The sequence below is a fragment of the Trachinotus anak genome, unplaced genomic scaffold, assembly GCF_046630095.1.
Source record: "Trachinotus anak isolate AG129_WGS33_773 ecotype Australia unplaced genomic scaffold, CSIRO_AGI_Tana_v1 ptg000010l, whole genome shotgun sequence".
In the NCBI taxonomy this organism is placed as follows: domain Eukaryota; kingdom Metazoa; phylum Chordata; class Actinopteri; order Carangiformes; family Carangidae; genus Trachinotus; species Trachinotus anak.
The window spans coordinates 27,651,600-27,670,357 of record NW_027273861.1 but is presented as its reverse complement, the minus strand read 5'-3'; the positions used below and the strand labels follow the sequence as shown (position 1 = coordinate 27,670,357).

The following is an 18,758-nucleotide window of genomic DNA, read 5'->3' as shown; positions in this document are numbered from 1 at the left end:
GTCCTATATTGTATAAAGGTAGATGTCCATGTGTTTGTGATTATAAAGCAGGTCAAGGTTCTATTTTGATACTGTGAAAGTATCAAAGCCTCAGTCCACAGAGAAATGCACACAGCCTGTATTCAGAAACTGAGCCTTAAAACCAGCCGTCAGGACTTCTGTAACTTTGTGATGTCACAACAAAGCAGTCATCGCTCTCAGCCACGCTCCAAGCCCCACCCACCTGGACCCATCATCCAACCTTGCAGGATTTGGTTTCTGAGTGTTTTTGTGAAATCTGCTATATTTTTATTTGAGCACTCAGAAAACAGTCAGCCAATCAGAAGAGAGGCTCAAATCCTCTCTTCTGATTGGCTGGCTGACCTGTTGTTACGAGAGCTCCAGAGAGAAGCCTGAGAGAGGAGATGTAAAACTACACTGAGATGGTTTTCGGTTCTTAAAACCTCAAATATATCTTCTGATGGAGATCAACTCTTCAAATAAAACAATGAAAGTGTAAAATATGGGACCTTCAAATCAGGGATGATTCAGCTTTAGAAACTTGAAAAACAATTAGACAACCTTTGTGTGAATGATAAATGATAAACCTTTGCCTGAGAGGGAAATGTCAGGGGTAAAAATCCTCTCCAGCTTCATTTCAGCTAATTTTATTTGTTGAGACTGGTGCAGGATGGTTTGATCTTAGCTCAGATACTTTAGTGTGGAGACTCTGGTGGCCGGTGAAACTGTCTTATTTCTTACAGTTTGAACATTTTTTTGGGTTTAAGAAATGCAAGCTCTGAAAAATATTGCATGGATTGGCTGATTTTTAGGTTCACTCTGGCAATCTGAAAATCGCAAAGTCCTGAGGGGACTAACGTACAGTACATGGAGTAAATCTGATGCCCATCATCCTGTGAAATATGAGCTGTCTCGATGATCATCAAGGTTAAAGGTGTTTCAGAGACTGTACAGCAGCAGTGTAACTGGTGCGATACAGTGCTGATCATCTGTCCGTTTAGCCCCCACTCATTAGCTCCTCCTCTGCCAGCTGAGAGCTCTGATCTGCAAACATTGATTGAGATCAATAATTCACAGCAGTGCTTTAATATTTGATGTGTGGAGCTATAATCTGTTGGGGATAAGTGCCAGTGTTAAGTGTGAAAGATACACACACACACACACACTGAGCTCCTGGTGATAATGAGGATTTGTGATTATGTCCCTGGTTCTCCCTGCTCTCCGTCTCCAGTGTGAGCGGTTTCTGAGCCGCTGCTGAATATTTGATGTGTCAGGTTGATTGTGGAGTCGACCCCAGACCGCGGTCACCGACGGGTTTCTCTGTCTCTGGGCCCGGCTCCTGCATTGATCAGACTGGCCACCTGCTACTCCCTCGTCTGAAAGTAATGAAACTATTGAACCGCACTCACACAACAAGTAGTGCAAGAGGAAATACTTTAAACTCATGTTAACTGCAGGACTGTAAGAGCTGAGAGCTTCATTGCAGTCTTCAGTGTTTTATTAATTTCTCTGATCCTCCTTTTGGGTTCTGATGAAGAAGGACATGATCAGGGTGCAGTAACATTCATAATGACAAATGTATTCTGTTAGGTGCCTATGAAGTGATCCGTCATCCAGGTTAGAGGTCATCAGGAGAAAGTCTGCATCAGCAGCTGCTGGTTTGTGAGCTGCTGAACGTTTCCTGCAGAGACTCTGTGTGACTCTGAGGACTGAGTTGATAATCTTTACATCCACATCAGATGAACTGTGCAGGAGTCGTAGCCCTTTTTATATCCAATCCATCAACTTTAGGTGACTGAAAGTTGTTGGATTAGTTAACATAAAGTTAAATGAAGTCGTCATGTTTAAGAATTTAGTTCAGTAGACGCCGTGAAGACATCAGCTGAGAATCGGTATCTTCCCTGGTGATAACGGACCTGAACTGCAGCCAGTTTCACTTTTTTGCCTTCAGCCTTCAGCAGTGAAACACATGATCAGTTAGACTGATTTTCCTAGTCTGTATGTTTTGGATCATTATCCTCCTGAACTAAAAGTTGCAGATGACATGTAAAATCGACTGTGTGACATGTTTAACCTAAAAAAATCAAAAAAACAAAAAACAACTACTCCTTTAAACTAAAACAATAATTTTGTCTTTTGTCATCACTTTCCAAAATGACCCCATATCTACATATTTGTTTGCGCTTTCCAAATCATGTGTCACCATGGTTACAGTTTTGATTAGTTTTCTTTGATTAGGACCAGGGAGAGACTGTGATCAGGGTTAAGCAAAGCAGCTTTGATGGCTGGTAGGGGACAAGATGTGTGCACTGGTTTCTGGTGACAGACGACACTATAACCTCCGACCTCCAGGTATTTTCAGGCTGCAAGTGTTTCCTTTGTTTCCTGTGCTGATACGATGGCAGCTGGTGTGGCACGGTAATGACAAACGTCTTCATCTCTTCGACACGTAAATTAACAAAAATGCTCTTGAGCAGCATCATCTTCACAGTCTGATAATCCAGTCTGGCCTCATTACAGGTGGTAGGGCTGTCACATTTTCAAAAACATCCAAATGAATTTGAAATGATGCAGTTTGGATTCTCTGACACCTGCCCGTTCAAATGAATAACATTTTGTTATTTCCTTTTATTTATTTACTTATTTTTTTGTGATTTATTAAGCTATTTCCTCACAACTTTTTAACATCACATTCTTCCAGTAATTTAATGTTGTTTTCACAGCTGTTTTTAACATCAGCATCAGAATAATAATACATTTGTACTGGGCCTCCTGAAGCTGGGTGTACCGATGAGTCAGACGAGGTAGTGAACTTGACATCACTCCGCTCGGCTGTGACGTCTCCGCTGCCTCACTTGGGTGGTATATTAGCATCTTAGCAGGTCTGCTGTGTTTATACTCTGTCAATTTTGAATTCAAACAGGTCATTCATTCATTCATTTATTTTCCATACCGCTTATCCAAAACTGGGGCGAGGGCGGGTTACACCCTGGACAGGTCGCCAGTCTATCGCAGGGTTGACACATTGAGACAAAAAACCACACACACACTCACGGGCAATTTTAGAGTCATAAATTAACCTAATGTGCATGTGTTTGGACTGTGGGAGGAAGCCGGGGGAACCCGGAGGGAACCTACGCAGACACGGGGAGAACATGCAAACTCCACACAGCTCAAACCCAGAACCTTCCCGCTGTGAGGCGACACCGCTAACCACTGCACCACCAAGCCGCCCAAACAGGTCTTTACAGTTTGAATGTTTGTTTCCCCCACATTCAAACGAACGTCTGAATGTTCATATAAACTGCAAAGCAGCAGCCCTAATAGGTGGTAGCCAGTAGCCACCGTGATGGAGGTGTCACCCACTTAAAATACAGACCATCAGTTTTGTTAAGCAGCCGACAGCAGTTACTGTTCATAGCTTGACGGCACCTTAAGAATCTCTGTGGAGCCACATCACACTTTTACGCCTCCGTCATGTGTTCGTGTTGTCTGGTCGTTCATCCTTATGCCCCCTTGAATGTGATATCTCAGTTACGCCTTGAGGGGACTTCTTCAAATTTGGCACAAACATTCACTTGGACTCAAGGATGAACTGATTAGAGTTTGGTAGGAAAAGGTCAAAGGTCACTGTGACTCACAAATTCATTCGCTAATTATGACAAAATTTAACACAAATGTCTGTAAGGATAAAATGAAGTGATGACATTTTATATTCAAAAGGTCAAAGGTCAACCTCACTGTGACATCATAATGTTATGCAAAAACACCTCTGGCCATTATTCAAAGCTGTAAATCAGGAAGGGGAGATTGTGACCATATTTCCTGCAACTTGGCTGTTTTGTGGAGTCATACAACTGTGATTTTTTTTTTCTGTGAGGTTGTTTGGGGAAAACCTGAACAAGTATTTGACCAAATGTAGAATATTGCTGTTAAAAATCTTGAAATGAACGTGAAACTCAAGCCTCCTGAATGAAGCTGACAGTTGAACCTCACAGTCATCGTTTACACTCTACTTCATTCTTAAAAAATGTAAACTAGTTTATATCATGATCTGCAACCGAGGAGCCTCAAGATCATGTTTAGCTTTAACATCAACAGTCGACACCTTTCACAGATTTCTACAGAACCATTCAAAGAACCATTTTAATCTTCCTGTGACTCACCTTTGGGATCCATCCCAAATGTATAACAGCCTCCGAGCTACGCTGATGAGGTGTTGGTGCATCAAGAGAGGCTTGAAAACACACACACATATGTCTAGCCTGTAGATGTCTGTAGACTTTAGACTGAACAGTCAGGTAGAAACAGAAATATTGAGATCATGAACCCAGAGTGAATCCACTACACTTCTCGTGCTGTGGGTGGCCACATAAACCGAGTGCACCTCCTGCTGCGCCACGCGTGATTGAGACAATTTTGTTTCAAGCTGCACTGAGAATAGGTGTGTGAGCAAAATCCATTTACCTTTTACTTGAGAGAAATCCTGCGCCGTATTCCACCAGGATGACCCTAATCCTACTTTGCAGTCCATAGTGACTTTCCACGCTCCTCCTAAAAGCAGCGGCATGGAAGAAAGTCATTAGGTCGACGACAGCTGCTCTGCAGGGAATTATTATTGTCATCATCTGCTGTGTGGTGGAGTATTACTGAGTCGCTGCGGCTCGGGAGGTGTCAGCAGAATTAAACGCTTCCCCTTTTTCTTTCAAACTAAAACACCAGAAGTTGTTGATTCTTCTTCTGAGCGGCGAGGAACAGTTAGTCTGTTTAATCTTTTATCACCTTCTGTATCAGACTTTTATTTTTGTGGCTTGACAGGCAGATTTTATCACTCATTTAGATTCATCTGAAACTGTATCCATTCAGGATCGCATTCATATTTTAATCGTGTTCATGTAAAATTCCCTCACAAGCAACTCTGAGGGAAATTCATAAAAAACACTGACAATCTGCTGCGTCTATTTTAACTTTCAAAGACGCAACTGGTGCCATATGAAAGAGTCCTCAAACTGTATGTGTCTGCACCAGTGTGTGTGTGCATGCAAGCAGGCAGGGTGTGCAAGAGTGTGTGTGTGTGTGTGTTTAAACGGTAGTTGCATTGGAAATGTTTTTCCCTCCGACGTCTCTTGCTGAGGGAGATGAGAGGATCTGACACACAGAATTAAAAATATCTCTCAATAACACTCCCACACACACACACTGCAACCCAAGAGGGGCCACACACACACACACACACACAGGCACACACACATTTACACACACCAACACACACTTTAACACGTAGCCTACTGCTGAACACTTTTTTTGTGTCTCTCTCATCTTTTTCATTTCCCCTCTTGCGCATATGGATGCATACATAAATTCTGTTGCTTGTTGTGAGCTTTAAAAAGACATTAAAGCAACAGTATAGCAGTGTCACAGAGAGCTGTTGGCGGTTTTAACCTTATGTTTGCATCATGTAAAGATTTGCAGAGCGATTATGGGGACAATAAGGTTCATGGGGTCCTTGGATAAATTTCAGCATTTATGCCTGAGAGCTGGTTCCTGTGTTGGTCTATTCTAAGTGCTCCACGGCAGAAGCATGGAGCTAATTGTGTTTGTATGAATGGCAGCAGGCAGGTTTATTTATGAATGCAAACAACACTGCAACAGAAGCAGCAGCCTCCTCAGCCCCGGCGGAGGGCTCCTATTCAAGCCCAGTCTGCTCAGTTCCCATTTATCTGTCTCTGTGTCTCTGTGCCAGCTGGCTCCTATCACACACACCAACACACACACACACAGGGTCCATGACCAGGAAATCACCTGGCTCTGATTATGGGAACAGGGCGCCTGACAAATCAAAGCTGCAATCTCGGGGTCACCTGGTTTGAGGTGGCGCTAGACTTGCTCTGACATTTTCAAAGTTTATGATACATTTATGAATTTACTCGCCGGACACATATTCACACACACACTGCATGTGCCCCCCCCCCCCCCTCCACCCTCCCTGTGTTTGTTTTTGCAGCGGCCGGTTCGATGGGAAGGTTTGTGTGGCTCGGTCACCTCTGAAGCTTTCATCTACACTGCCCCTGTCCTTCATGTCGGAGCCTCAATTTGGAGAAATGTCAGTGAGCACAATGAGCTGGCTGGGCAGGGCGCTGTGTCACCGCGGCGCAGACAGATACAAACACATCAGCTGCACTCATCATCTCAAACCACCTGAAAGAGTGAGAGAGAGAGAGAGAGAGAGAGAGCAACAAAAGAGAGACAAAAGATGGAGAGAGGGAGCCAGGGTGTCAGATTGGGAAACACCTCGGCAGCATATCAGTCACAACTGCTAGCCTTACTGCCTCTGTTGCTATGGCAACGGGGGGACTGTCAGGCATCCTGGAGGGAGGGATGGTCCAAAATCTGCAGCTGTCACTTACTTCAGGAGAGAGAGAAATGGATCCAGTGTGTGTGTGTGTGCTGCATCACTACCCCTGCATGTGTAAGATGCTGAACAGGAAAGATGAGACACACTGAATGAGCCAGTGGGGACGTGGAGATGGAAAAATAATGCAGCCTTTTATGTTCCAAAACAATTGAAAGCAGTTTAAGGCGACAAGTTTATTTCTACTGAACCTGATTCATCAGGAGAAAAATACTAGACAGAGAAAACAGAGAACTTCACAGGCAGGCGCAGCAAAGTTCAGTTTAAAATTTGTGATGATGCAGGTAAAATCCAGGCTAAAATGGTTTGTTTTTAAGAGGTGATAAAAAGCCTCAGTTAATGTTTCTGTCCTCAGATCAGGTCCAAACCTGCAGAGCAGCTTCACTTAATCTGTTTGTATGTTTTTGTCCCAAGGATCCACAAAATAACCTACAAAATATACTATACACCACATACAAGGGCTGCACAATGAATCTAAATATTATCCAAATCGTGATATGGACAAGTGCAACATCTAAATTGCAGGAGCTACAGTTTTTGACAAAGGTAAAAATGTGTCACAACAGAACATAAAGAAGTGTCGCAGTCATATAAATCACATTCCCCAGATATAAAGGAACATCCTTGTTTGGTACGAACCAGAGCAAAAATCATCATCATCATCATCATCATTTTAAGATTTTTTTCAGTGAAAATGAAATGAGAAAATTACTATTTTAACTGACATTGTGACTCATAATAGCTGCCAAAATAATCACAATGAGTTCTTTTGCATATTGTTTTGCATTTGTGGACACACACACACACACACACAACACTGTATGAGCATGATCATATATAACTAATTAAAATTCATTCTTGACCTTGGAAATATTTATAATCAATTTGATTCAGCGACAACCATGTAAATTGATTGATTGCTCTGGTTAAAGCCAGTGAGTGGACCTGGACTCTGACTCTACTTTAACCCTCAGATATTCAAGCTGGAGAATAACAGACTGAAAGATTGATGGTTCATTAATAAATGAGTAACAGGAACTTTTAAAGTCAGATACAGATCATTTTTCTTGACATTTATAATATTGTGAAATGTGTTAATTAATGATAATTATCAATACAACTGAAATACTCACTATCCCACATGTCCTAATATTTGTGGTGAAACTGTCTTAAACTGCTCAGATAAAAACATGTTCAGTGAAACTACTGTGTTCAGAAAAGTGTTGTTTTAAAGTGCGTAAGGCTCTGAGGTCACATGACACAGAGAACAACTCTGATTTATTTGGTTCATAACTGTTTCTTTTGAATTGTTTGAACTGCTGAATCTGATATTTGTCCCGTATTTTAATGTTTGTGAAGAGAGCCAAACTGATGACATCACTTCCTGTCGAGCCTCCACCACCTTCTGCAGCTCAGAGAAATCTCTCATCCAACATGTCTTTCATTGGTCTCTCTGAAAAAATGAAGCTTGTTCCTGAGGTTCACCGTCCTGAATCTGTTTGTTAACAACGTTAAACAATGATTACTGACAAAACCTTTAAAACACAGCAACGAGAAAGTTGATAAAAATGACTTTAGCAGAGTCTTTGTGAGGTTTATGGATATGGATGAAACATTAAGTATTCCTTGTTTAACTTTATTAAAATCATTTCAAGTTCTATTAGCACAGGCGGTAAAAGAGGCCAAATCATCCTAGAACATGAAAAGCAAATCTCAGGAACACAGTTAACTTTTTCAGAAAGACAGACGACAGAAATGCTGAGGGATTTACAGAGGTTACTGAACAGACGCTAACCATGACCAGACTTTTTAAGATTTTAATGTAACAGTCAAAGTAGCCTGCTCCTCACTGAAAAGAAATCGAACAATGTCCTTATATCTGCCGATGTTCACAATATAATCAGTTATAGTTATAAATATTTTTAAGTGTCTATTACTTTAAAGAATAAATAATGGGCTCAGACAAAGTGTCACCAGTAGTTAACATCTATCTTTCATTGATAACAGCTTTTCCTTGATGCTCAGGGAAATTTTAAATCTTTGAATTTTTGCAAACAGTGCTAATGAACGTTTTCTCCATAGTCTAAAATCTTCAGACTGACTGTGAGACAGTGCAGGGACAGAGTGTGTGAGCTCTTTCCATCCTGTTAGCACAACCACTCCACAAAATCTTATTAGCCTCCCCTCAGCTGGGGGTCAGATTGTCTTTCTTCTTACTGTTGTGATCTCGCTGCAGCCTATTGATTTAAAAGACGCTGGATGATAGTGGATATTGACCACACAGTAATTGAGTGTGTACATGTAGAGTCTTTTTTGTTTGCAGGGCTCAAAGTGCTTCGCATTGACCTCATCATTGATGAACCAGTCCATTGACTTTTGTGCAGATCTTAGTGATCTGAGGCACATGTGCAACAAAAAAAAAAAAATAGGTCACTGGTCCGGGCACCCAAACACCTGCATTAGTCTTCTGAAGATGCATATGTGCAGTGACGAGGAACTATCTCAGACTTTAAAAGCCTGTTATTTTTGTCTGATCGGACACTTAAGAGTGATGTAAAGCTACACGACACACTCTCACTGTAAAAACAGGTTTTGATGCAGGATGTTATCATCATGTGACAATCAAACTAATTCTTGATGACGAATTCGGCAAAATCAGCAACTGCCCTGAAGCCAAAGACCCCCAGGGGCCCCAAACCCTCCAAGTTTACTGTTTGTTTTTATAATTTCTATGTGAATATCAGAATATACACAACCAAAACACAGTAGAAGCTGACACTGTAAGAGCCCTAAGGTAGGTTTATTTATTTATTACAGTGGAACCCCATTAGCTTCAGATGTTGCCAGTCCTCCTCGGGGCCCACACATTAAAGTTACCCAAATAAAACATTCATAGAGTAATGAAAACCAAGATAGATGAGTCTGGTTTTATGACTCAATCTGAGGTTCTTTTGTGAAAATTCGTCCTTCTTCAAAATCGAGTTTTAATTAAGTCAGTATTTCAACTGATACCAGTGAATATTCCTACATTAAAGTGTTGAATCAGATCATCACACAGCACACCTGGGGTCCTAGATTCCAGTGTCCATTTATCTCCTAATAAATTGTCTGATATGCAAGAAAGGTGTTTCAGATGAACATGCAGATTAACACTTTCCATGACTTCTTAATTTGAATATCCTGCATATCTCTACTCATAAAATACTCTTCTATATCATGTTTTCATTCATCTTTTTCATGTTATTTTAGCATCATGGCAGCTGCTGCTGTTTTGTACCTTTTCCTTTATGTCCCATATTCTCCAGTATTTTAATTCTTAGTTCTTGTTGAATTTTGTCAGTGGCATTTTTATGTCCTGTGGAAGTTACTGAGTTATATTTCCCACTGATAAACCTTTATTCTATCAGTATCTGTTCCACAACGATTTTATTCTTGTGGGTGTTTAAGTTTAAATTTGATGTAAAAACAAAAACAAAAAAAACTCATTAAACTTAGGTTAACCGACCTAAAGCATTATATAAATAAATGCACCAAATATGCATCGATGCATGCACTAAATATGCAAATATGCACACAACATACATTAACCACAACAATGATGCATCACATTTGAAGAAGCGCGTTTCACTGTTAAATCGGGAAAGGCGCTATTTTTATCTCCCTGCAGGATCATTACCTGCGCCCTCCTCCTCTCTTTAGCGTTCCCTCTGTTAATTCTCAGTGTGAAACGAGCACTTGATTCTGCAATAAAATATATGAGGGGAAGAGACGCGGGAAAGACCAAATTGTTGCTATATTGGACCATGCACCGGTGCAGCTGGTCTATTTTTAGCTGGGAACTACATCAGCTCTGACTGCAGACACAGTGAGGGGAAATCACCAGCGCGGCTGTGCTGCTGCCTTCACCCAAACACTGACATTTCACCGAGGCGCATTAAAGCAGGAGAGGGAATATGATATTTACTGTGTGTGTGTGTGTGTGTGTGTGTGTGTGTGTGTGTGTGTGTGTGAGAGAGAGAGAGTGAGAGAGAGAGAGAGAGAGAGAGAGAGCTGTGTGTGTCAGGGGCGAGAGAAAGACAGGGAAAAGATAGTTAAATGATTTTTTTGGTGATGCTCGCTGAGCCTCGCTGTGAGTTGCTTTGATTGTCAACATACGCGTCCTGTGAGTCCTGCAGGATCCCCGGTGACCCCGGTCTGAGGCACCGCAGGGGGTCGAGAGAGAGAGGGAGAGAGAGGGAGAGAGAGAGAGAGAGAGAGAGAGAGAGAGAGAGAGGCACATTGGTCGGGCTACTTTTCTGACGACACACCAACAATCGTCAACCTGTGGATAGAGCGCACGGTGCTCCGCTGCCACCCTCTCCCCTCATACACCGAGCCCGACCGGCGGACATCCAGGACGCATGTTCCGGGAGAGGGTGTCGAGGGTTCGATTCCCGAGCGGAGGAGAGGAACCGAAAAGTTGAGGGGGGGTCGTGCGCCACTCCCGCTTCATGAATGGCCGGAACATGGAGGAGATGCCATTCGAAAGAGTCAAGACCCGGCGGAGGAAGGGTCACTGCCCGGCCGGTGCACCCCTGGGCGCCATCGCCTGCGAGGACGAGTTCAACAGCCAGGAGCTGGAGGCTCTGTTCCAGAACTACAACCTGAAGCTGGAGCAGACCGCCACCCTCAAGGCGCTGGCGGTGCTCATCGTGGCCGCGTCGTCGCTGTCTCTGGTGGAGCTGCTGTCCAGCCCGCGTCTCACCTTGTCCAAGGGCTCCTACCCGGTGCACTGCGTGGTCTTCTTGTCGCTGTTCATCGTCACCAACGTCAAATACCTGCAGGTGACGCAGCTGCAGCAAATCGCGAAGCTGGCCCTGCTGTTCAGCTTCACCTTTGCGCTGCTCTGCTGCCCGTTCCCGCTGGCGCTCGGCACGTCGGAGCTGCTGAGCGCCGCTGCCCCTGAGCAAGGCGTGTGGCAGCTCATGCTGGTCACCCTGGTGGCTTACGTGCTGCTGCCGGTGCGGACGCTGATGGCCGTGCTGTTCGGGGTGATGCTGGCCGCATCCCACTTCATTGTCATAGCGACGTCGGTCACGGGAAGGAAACAGAGGCTGTGGAGACCGGTAAGTGCACCAGTCCCCCAACCAACTCTACTGCCTGTCTCAGATAACAGCCACAGTTTTCACTTAAGCCATCACCACACCAGACAGGCAGCGGCTGAGTCGCTCCAGTCCAGGCGCCGTTGAGCAACTTCTCCAGTGCGGGAGGCTGTAGGTGTACTGGGAAGCTCCCAGCGGGGCTGGGAACTAACTGTATGAATGCAAAGTGATGTCGAGAGGCGGAACTCTTACTCAGCCGACTTCCCCTGGAGAGGAGCAGGTTAAAAACACCTTTTAGGGTTGTAGCTGCAGGATGCTGTCGCTGTAACACCGGTGTAACGAGCAGAAAAGTTTCACTGTTGCGCACCAGTGTAATGAAGCAGACGAGGAGCTGTCCAGCCGCCGGTGCTGAAACCGGCGCTGAGGATTCCTGCAGAGCCTCACTGGCTGTTGCTCCTGGGCCTTTGTGCACAGGTTGTAGCTGGGAGCAGTGATTGCAGTATTTAAGATTTCACCATATATATTTTGTTAAGTCAGGTTCCTGAGCTCTAAAACATCTTAATTAATTATAAAGTGGTTCCAAAACTTTTTGGCCCCTTAAAATTAAGCTATGTCTACTTGTGACCCCTCCTCAGAGGTTACAGATATCACTTCTTGAACCGTTTTATCTGACTTCTTTAGGGGCCTTAACATGAATTAGAAAAAAGGCACAAAATAAATAGTAGCAGACACATATTTTTATTCTGCTTTATCTTGGTGGTCCCAGACCCCCAGTTTTGGAACCACTGCTGTAGTTTGACAGGGTTAATTAATTGGTCGTAATGCTCTGCAGCACTGAAACCCCCTTAAAACAAACACCTCATCAGCAGATGTGAAAAATGGATGATCTTTATTTTTAGAGGCCTGAGGAGGTAAATTACCCAGTAATTTACCAAAAACTGGTAAAGATAGGAGGAACTGTGTAGAAATGTGATTTTTCTGGTTCTTTATATCCCAGTCTCTTGTTGGGAGGACGACTGCACTGAACCTAGAAGTGTTTTCTTCTTTTTTCATTTAATCAGCCACAGTTTGTGCTGAAGTGAAGACCTGTTCTGAGGAGGTGGTGTTTTTTTTTTTTAGCTGGTCACAGTGCAGAGAAAGTATCATCCATCTGTCTGTGCTGGATCACAGTGTTTCTCTGACCTCTCACCTCTGACCTTTCTGGCATTGACGACACTGAGTGGCCACATAGTTCATTCTCCAAATTAAGTGTCCAGCAGGATCAATAGTCTGATTATTGATCAGTGATGCACTTTGTCTGCCAGCCGTTCCAGGTATCGCCTTTGTTGCTTAAGTCACACCTATAATTCATGTTGTAATCCATGTGCTGACCTTGATGTCTGTCATTCAATCCATCCTATGGATTAATCAAGGATTGCAAAGTCTAATCTAGCCAGGATGTATGACTGCACTCAGAAAACACACAAACATGTACAGCGTGGACACGTGTGCTCCTTCAGTCCCACATGCACGCACAGTGTGTAGACGCCGCCAGCTGTGTTTGGCATGTCTGTTCTTGTTTGTGTGCAGCTGGTGGCCAACGCGGTGCTGTTCACCAGCGTCAACTTGTCGGGGGTGTTTGTGAGGATTCTCACCGAGCGCACCCAGAGGAAAGTCTTCCTGCAGGCCCGCAACTGCATCGAGGAGAGGCTGAGGCTGGAGGACGAGAATGAGAAACAGGTGAGGTGTAAATCTGCAAACACACAAACACAACACTGCGGCTGACAGACAACAGCAAATTCCAGTGTGAGACGGCGACGTGCATCCACACATCATCTTCAGCACTTATGTTGATGAAATCTTCAGTCTCTTGAGAAGTTTTTTTTTTTTTTTTTTAAAGGTTTCAGGTGCCAATGTATTCTAACAACCTGCCCACAGGCACGCAGTAACTATGACAGCAGCTATTTAAGGAAAGAACAATTACTGTGGCACATGCACCAGCGCCACACATTCCACCCCCTCTGCGCACACCTACATGCAGCGATTTAACTAAGGAACAATCAGGCAACTTCAACACATAGAAACACGTTGTTATGCACCACACCCTCGTCACCCACCGCGTGCACGAAATGCCACCTACACCGGTTATTTAATAGAGAATTAATTATCTCATGTATATAATATGCCTTTATACACGTGTCACCTTCATACACACAAGGCTGGCGAGCGCCCCTGCACACTTTGCACCTGTGCTTTGTAGATTAGATGATGATATGCTGTGTTTTCCCCCAGCAGTAACAGGCTCCCTTCTGACAGGTAATTACACAAGCAGATTGCTTTCATGGCCTCCCTACTCCAGTAAAGGTCACAGTTTATCTGGGTGAGAGAAACACACACAGGCCCCTGATTTGGATCTATCAGCAGCCAGCCAACAGCCCGCAAGCAGCCCGCCGCCACCACCGCAGCCGCTGGTGTGCCCACGAACAAAAGTCTTGGATTTGAATTTCAGCCATCAAACAGGCCGCTGGTTATCACTCGGGCGTTTGCTCTGGTTTTTGCTCCGAGCTGGATCCATAGGTTGTATTGATTGCTGAACATGTGTAGGCTATGTGCTGTATGTCTGGTGGGAAATTGACTTCTCAGTTCAATAGCAATCTCACAACTCAGAGGCAACGTGTAGTTTCCTCTTGACTCATGTGAGGCGGGAACAGTAATCAAGGAAGAAACACATCACAACTGCTGTGCCTCAAATTGGATACTTCCGTCAGTACGCTCACATGCAGTACACTGTGTACACAGTATACTCACTGGAGTAATGCGTGAATTTCAACAGGGTAGTGTTGTCCCAAACCAAACACCGCCATTGTGTGCTCACCGGAAATGACTGCAACATGTGACTGCAATTGTTGCCCGGCTGCTGGGTGGCTCCTGTTTCAGTCAACATGGATATTAGGCCTCCATCAGTGCCGACGACATGTCCTCCTTCCTCCGTCGCCATTTTCACAGGTTTGAAAATAGGTTGCTTGTCCATCCACTTCCGCTACAAAACCAAGATGGCGACCGTTGAGGGGGAGAAGTGAGAGCAGTATCCAGTTACTTATAGTGAACTGCATCTTGCCACAATTGTCCCTGTGAACACATTTACGCACTTAAAATAGCAAGCAGGGGTATGGAAGTACATGAAATGAGACACAGCAAGTCTCAATTCCATATGTGACGTTATTCTAAAATTTATGACATGACTTACTGGCATTTTCTGAACCTTTGACCCCTGTCACCCTGTCTTTTTGGTTGGCTCCATGCATGAGGTCTTGTTGGCGTCTGCTTCATTAAATCCTACAAAGCTTCCCTCTTACTTTCTGTATACATTTCTACTCATTAAGGCGGATCTGTAACCATTTGGGCTGAGCAATAATACAACATTTACACTATCTTCCTATACCTCCTTAAGATCTTCCTCTACCTTTTATAGAAGGTAGTTATCACTTTTACCATCTGGCTGTGTGGACGATGTTGGAAATCAATAAACAGGACTCATTGAATTTTGAGTTTTGCTTCAATATGTTGAGATACTTTGATTTGTCAGTTATTTAATTCACTGGATTTACCAAAACTGACTTTTCAATGTGATTGTTTTATCTATTAATGTATTTCATAAACAAATAAAACCACAACTACTGCTTTGCAGTTGTACACCTCCACCATCCAGCAATGTTGCAGGAAATATGGGAACAAGCTGTTTTTGCGAGGTCACAGTGAAGTTGACCTTTGACCCCCAAACTCTATTCAGTTCATCCTTGAGTCCAAGTAGATATTTTTGCCAAATTTAAAGATAATCCCTCAAGGCGTGACTTGAGAGATTGACATTCACAAGGACATTCACAAGGCCAAAACCGTGTTTTGTGAGGTCACCACAACCTTGACCTTTGACCGCCAAAATCTAATCAGTTCATCCTTGAGTCTAACTGAACGTCTGTGCCAGATTTAAAGAAGTTCAATCAAGGCGTTACTGAGATATTGTGTCCACGAGAATGAAAACAATATACCTCTGGTTCTGGCTGTCGCCGTCACTGAGGCAGAAAAAGAGTGGATTTTATCCATGTATCACGCTCCGAGTAACAATAAGTCATATTACATGTCATTATGCAGAGCTTTGCCACCCAGTTTTTTCCCTCTTCGTGCTTATCCTTGCTTTTCTATTTTGGTTTGGGTCTCATAAACAAGTGTTACACGTTAAATTGGCTGTGTTATTGTTGTTTTCTCGTCACAGGAATAAGTTTAAAGAAAAACTTTTTCTTCCTCTTAATTGACTGAGTGTTCATTTTTGTGCAAACAAGTTGGATTCCTTTAGTTAGAAATTGCTTATGTTAAAGATGTGAAGTTTTTTGTGGGAATTTCTTGTTAAACTGCAGGATGGAGGATCTGTGTGTTAATGTGAGAGAAAATGAGCCAACGCTTCATTAATAAAATACCACAGTCAGACAAAGCTCACAGTGAACTGAGGCTCAGGCGGATCAGAGGAATGAGAATCGTTACTGTGCGATTAGAACACGTTCATGGACGAGAGTAATAAAGCAGATGCATTAGTTATCTTACTCAAACGACCAAACCTTCACACTTTAGTGATCACCGTTTCAACACCTGACACACACGTGTGTATAAGTGCAAACGGTGAAACACGAGCACACACGCTGACATTTTCACACACATCCTCCATCAGTCGGTGTGACGGCTCTTTCTAAAAGCTGCTCTCCACTTCAGCTTTTTATGGATGTATGATGTGAAAACCGTGTTGGAGGGAGACACAGGAGAAGCCCTGCCTCTCCACAGCTGTTCAGCAGAGCCACCTGATGATTCACTGTGCATTCACAGCCATTTGACGTCCTCTGCGCTGCTGCAACTGAGACGCACGCACTCAAACAAATCAACTGATCAGAGTGGATACAACTTTAGACTCGTGCTAAAAGGATTCATCTATGATTTGCTAAATGACAACAATTTTGATGAGTGATTAATTCAATAAATTGATTTTCAGCCCAGTCCCTGCGACATCCATTTATATTGGATGATTCTGCACCTCACAATTAAAGCCTAATGCCAATGCAGGAAATTAACTAAATCCAACACCTTCAGTTTTTGCAGCCTAAATTTAGGCTGCAAATAATGATTTTTTCCATCATTGATTCCTCACTTAAGTAATTAATCATTTCAGAAAATCAATACTTGTTCCGAGAGTTTAAGGTGACAACTTTCTTGTTTTCTTGACAGTACAACTCGACAAAACCTCAAAATATTCAGTGTCGCACTGCAGCTAAAAATTATTTTCTGGATTGATTCTTTTGCAAAGTATTTTCTTTATGGTTTGTTCTATAAAATGTCAGAAATTTGTTTAAAAATATCTGTTACAATTTTTCTAAAACCTGAAGTGACCCTCAGATTACTTATTGTGGTCAACCAACAGTTCAAAATACAAAGAAAAGCAGCAAATCTTTGCAGGTGAAAAGTTGAAATCAGAATTTTAAGCTTGAAAAATGACAGTCAATTATTTCATCATTGAAAAGGTTAATTTTCTATTGATCAATTAATTACTTTACTGACTAATGGTTTCAGTACAAATTTAGTTTAAAATGACATAAAACAAACAAAAAAATCTAATCCTTGTATTTTAGAGGCTTGAATCAGCTTCAGTGATCAATTGATCACAAAACTTTTTGATCAGTTTCATGTTTACATTAAAGCATAGAGCAGTTTGTTGATGCCTACATGAATACAAACTCACAGTGTGCACATTTATGTCCACATCTAACGCTGCTCTCTCCTGTTTTGACCCCTCCCTCCTCAGGAGCGTCTGCTAATGAGTCTACTGCCCAGGAATGTTGCCATGGAGATGAAGGAGGACTTCCTGAAGCCGCCTGAGAGGATCTTTCACAAGATCTACATCCAGCGTCATGACAATGTCAGGTACGGGGGTGTCATGACAACTGTGGAGCGCCGAGGTGTGCGGAGGGACTGGAGTGTTTTGATCCAGGTGTCACCTGCTGTGACGTCAAGGTCAAGAATAGAGGGAGCAATTAAGAACAGCCATGAACGCCGATGCAATCAAACTATGTAAAGGTTAGAAGGGACAGAGCAGTGTTACCAACACCAGCAGACTTAAAAATGGCCATCTCCTCTGGCTCAGCTCACGTTTGTGCTGCTGTTGTTGTTTTGGAGGCAGATCTTTGCATCTGCGTCAGAATCAAAGCAGTGACTGCAATAAAACTGAATTATCAAAGAGTTCATTATCAAAGATTAAACCCGTGAGAATGTCGTTTCATTTGAGCAGCCAAAAGGAGGTTTTGTCTGAGTCAAGGTCTTCTTACTATCTTTTTTCTGGAGCTTTCCACTCATCAGTGGAATTATCAGTGAGATGCAGACTTGAGACAAACTGGTATGACCTCTGTATGTCTATAAAGCATACTGGTGACACTGGTGGCACTGGTTGTCAGTGATGAAGTCCCAGCTCTGATTAAACAGGCTGTTTATGACATTACTCAAACACTACTACGATTGGCTGCTACATTTTAGTCCCTTGCATCTTTTCATCACGATTTCATCACATCCAAAAGTTTGCGAAGAAACAGCTTCAGGGTTTAAAAATACATTAAAGGACAACATGATTAGATCATTCTTGCTTTTTTGGACTCAACAGTGTCAGTGAAACAGAGATTGTCATATTGCAGCTTTTGTAACTTTTGCAGGTTGTTATGACTCCAATCTACACACTGACATTAGATTGGAGGGAACAGGAAGTATAGTATGTAGAGACCAAAGATTCAGCGCTATATAATAGTTATTACATGAAGTAATAATAATAGTCTTTGTTAATCATTGACAGTACAATAGACAGTACAGGAGTATGAAAGGTGATGCAGTTAAGAAAATGCTTTTGTGGTGCAGCAACTAGTATATTGTTCTATATTTTGAACGAAAGCTGATGATTTAAGTCATTTATCAGAGTCAAACAAACACTCTCATCAAACACTTAGCACCTCAGATGCAAGCACGTCTGTTTTTTCTCTATTTTACTTCATTGTGAATTGAATATTTTTGGGTGTTGATCAGACAAAACATGTAATTTGGGAAACTGTGATTGACATGTTTCACTATTATCTTACAGTGTATAACAAATTATTGACTCATATTTTGAATGACTGCTGTTAAACTACTCTGAAGTTTAACTCATTAATTAAGGAAAAGAGAATTTAAAAAAAAGATTTTCTTGGTTTATGGGTTTTTCATTGTTG

At 42.7% G+C, this 18,758-nt stretch overlaps 2 protein-coding genes across 6 annotated transcripts in view; one reads left to right on the top strand and one right to left on the bottom strand.

Moving 5' to 3' along the window:
- phactr1 (phosphatase and actin regulator 1) overlaps positions 1 to 18,758 on the bottom strand; it is a 98,481-nt gene that overhangs the window by 59,183 nt on the left and 20,540 nt on the right. For 3 of the 5 annotated variants that reach the window (XM_071486543.1, XM_071486547.1, XM_071486545.1), the window contains 3 exons: positions 14,348 to 14,512; positions 6,043 to 6,198; positions 4,468 to 4,554 (listed from right to left, as the gene is read on the bottom strand). The gene's annotated coding sequence lies outside the window, so the exon portion shown is untranslated. The remainder of the gene's footprint in view (positions 1 to 4,467; positions 4,555 to 6,042; positions 6,199 to 14,347; positions 14,513 to 18,758) is intronic. The other 2 variants (XM_071486544.1, XM_071486546.1) reach the window with 2 other exon arrangements.
- The window catches only part of LOC139626263 (adenylate cyclase type 1-like), a 43,782-nt gene continuing 35,089 nt past the window's right edge, over positions 10,066 to 18,758 (top strand). The window contains exons 1-3 of the mRNA XM_071486541.1: positions 10,066 to 11,517; positions 13,063 to 13,212; positions 17,315 to 17,433. Of these exons, the coding sequence (XP_071342642.1) occupies positions 10,903 to 11,517; positions 13,063 to 13,212; positions 17,315 to 17,433 (884 nt within the window). The 5' untranslated portion in view covers positions 10,066 to 10,902. The remainder of the gene's footprint in view (positions 11,518 to 13,062; positions 13,213 to 17,314; positions 17,434 to 18,758) is intronic.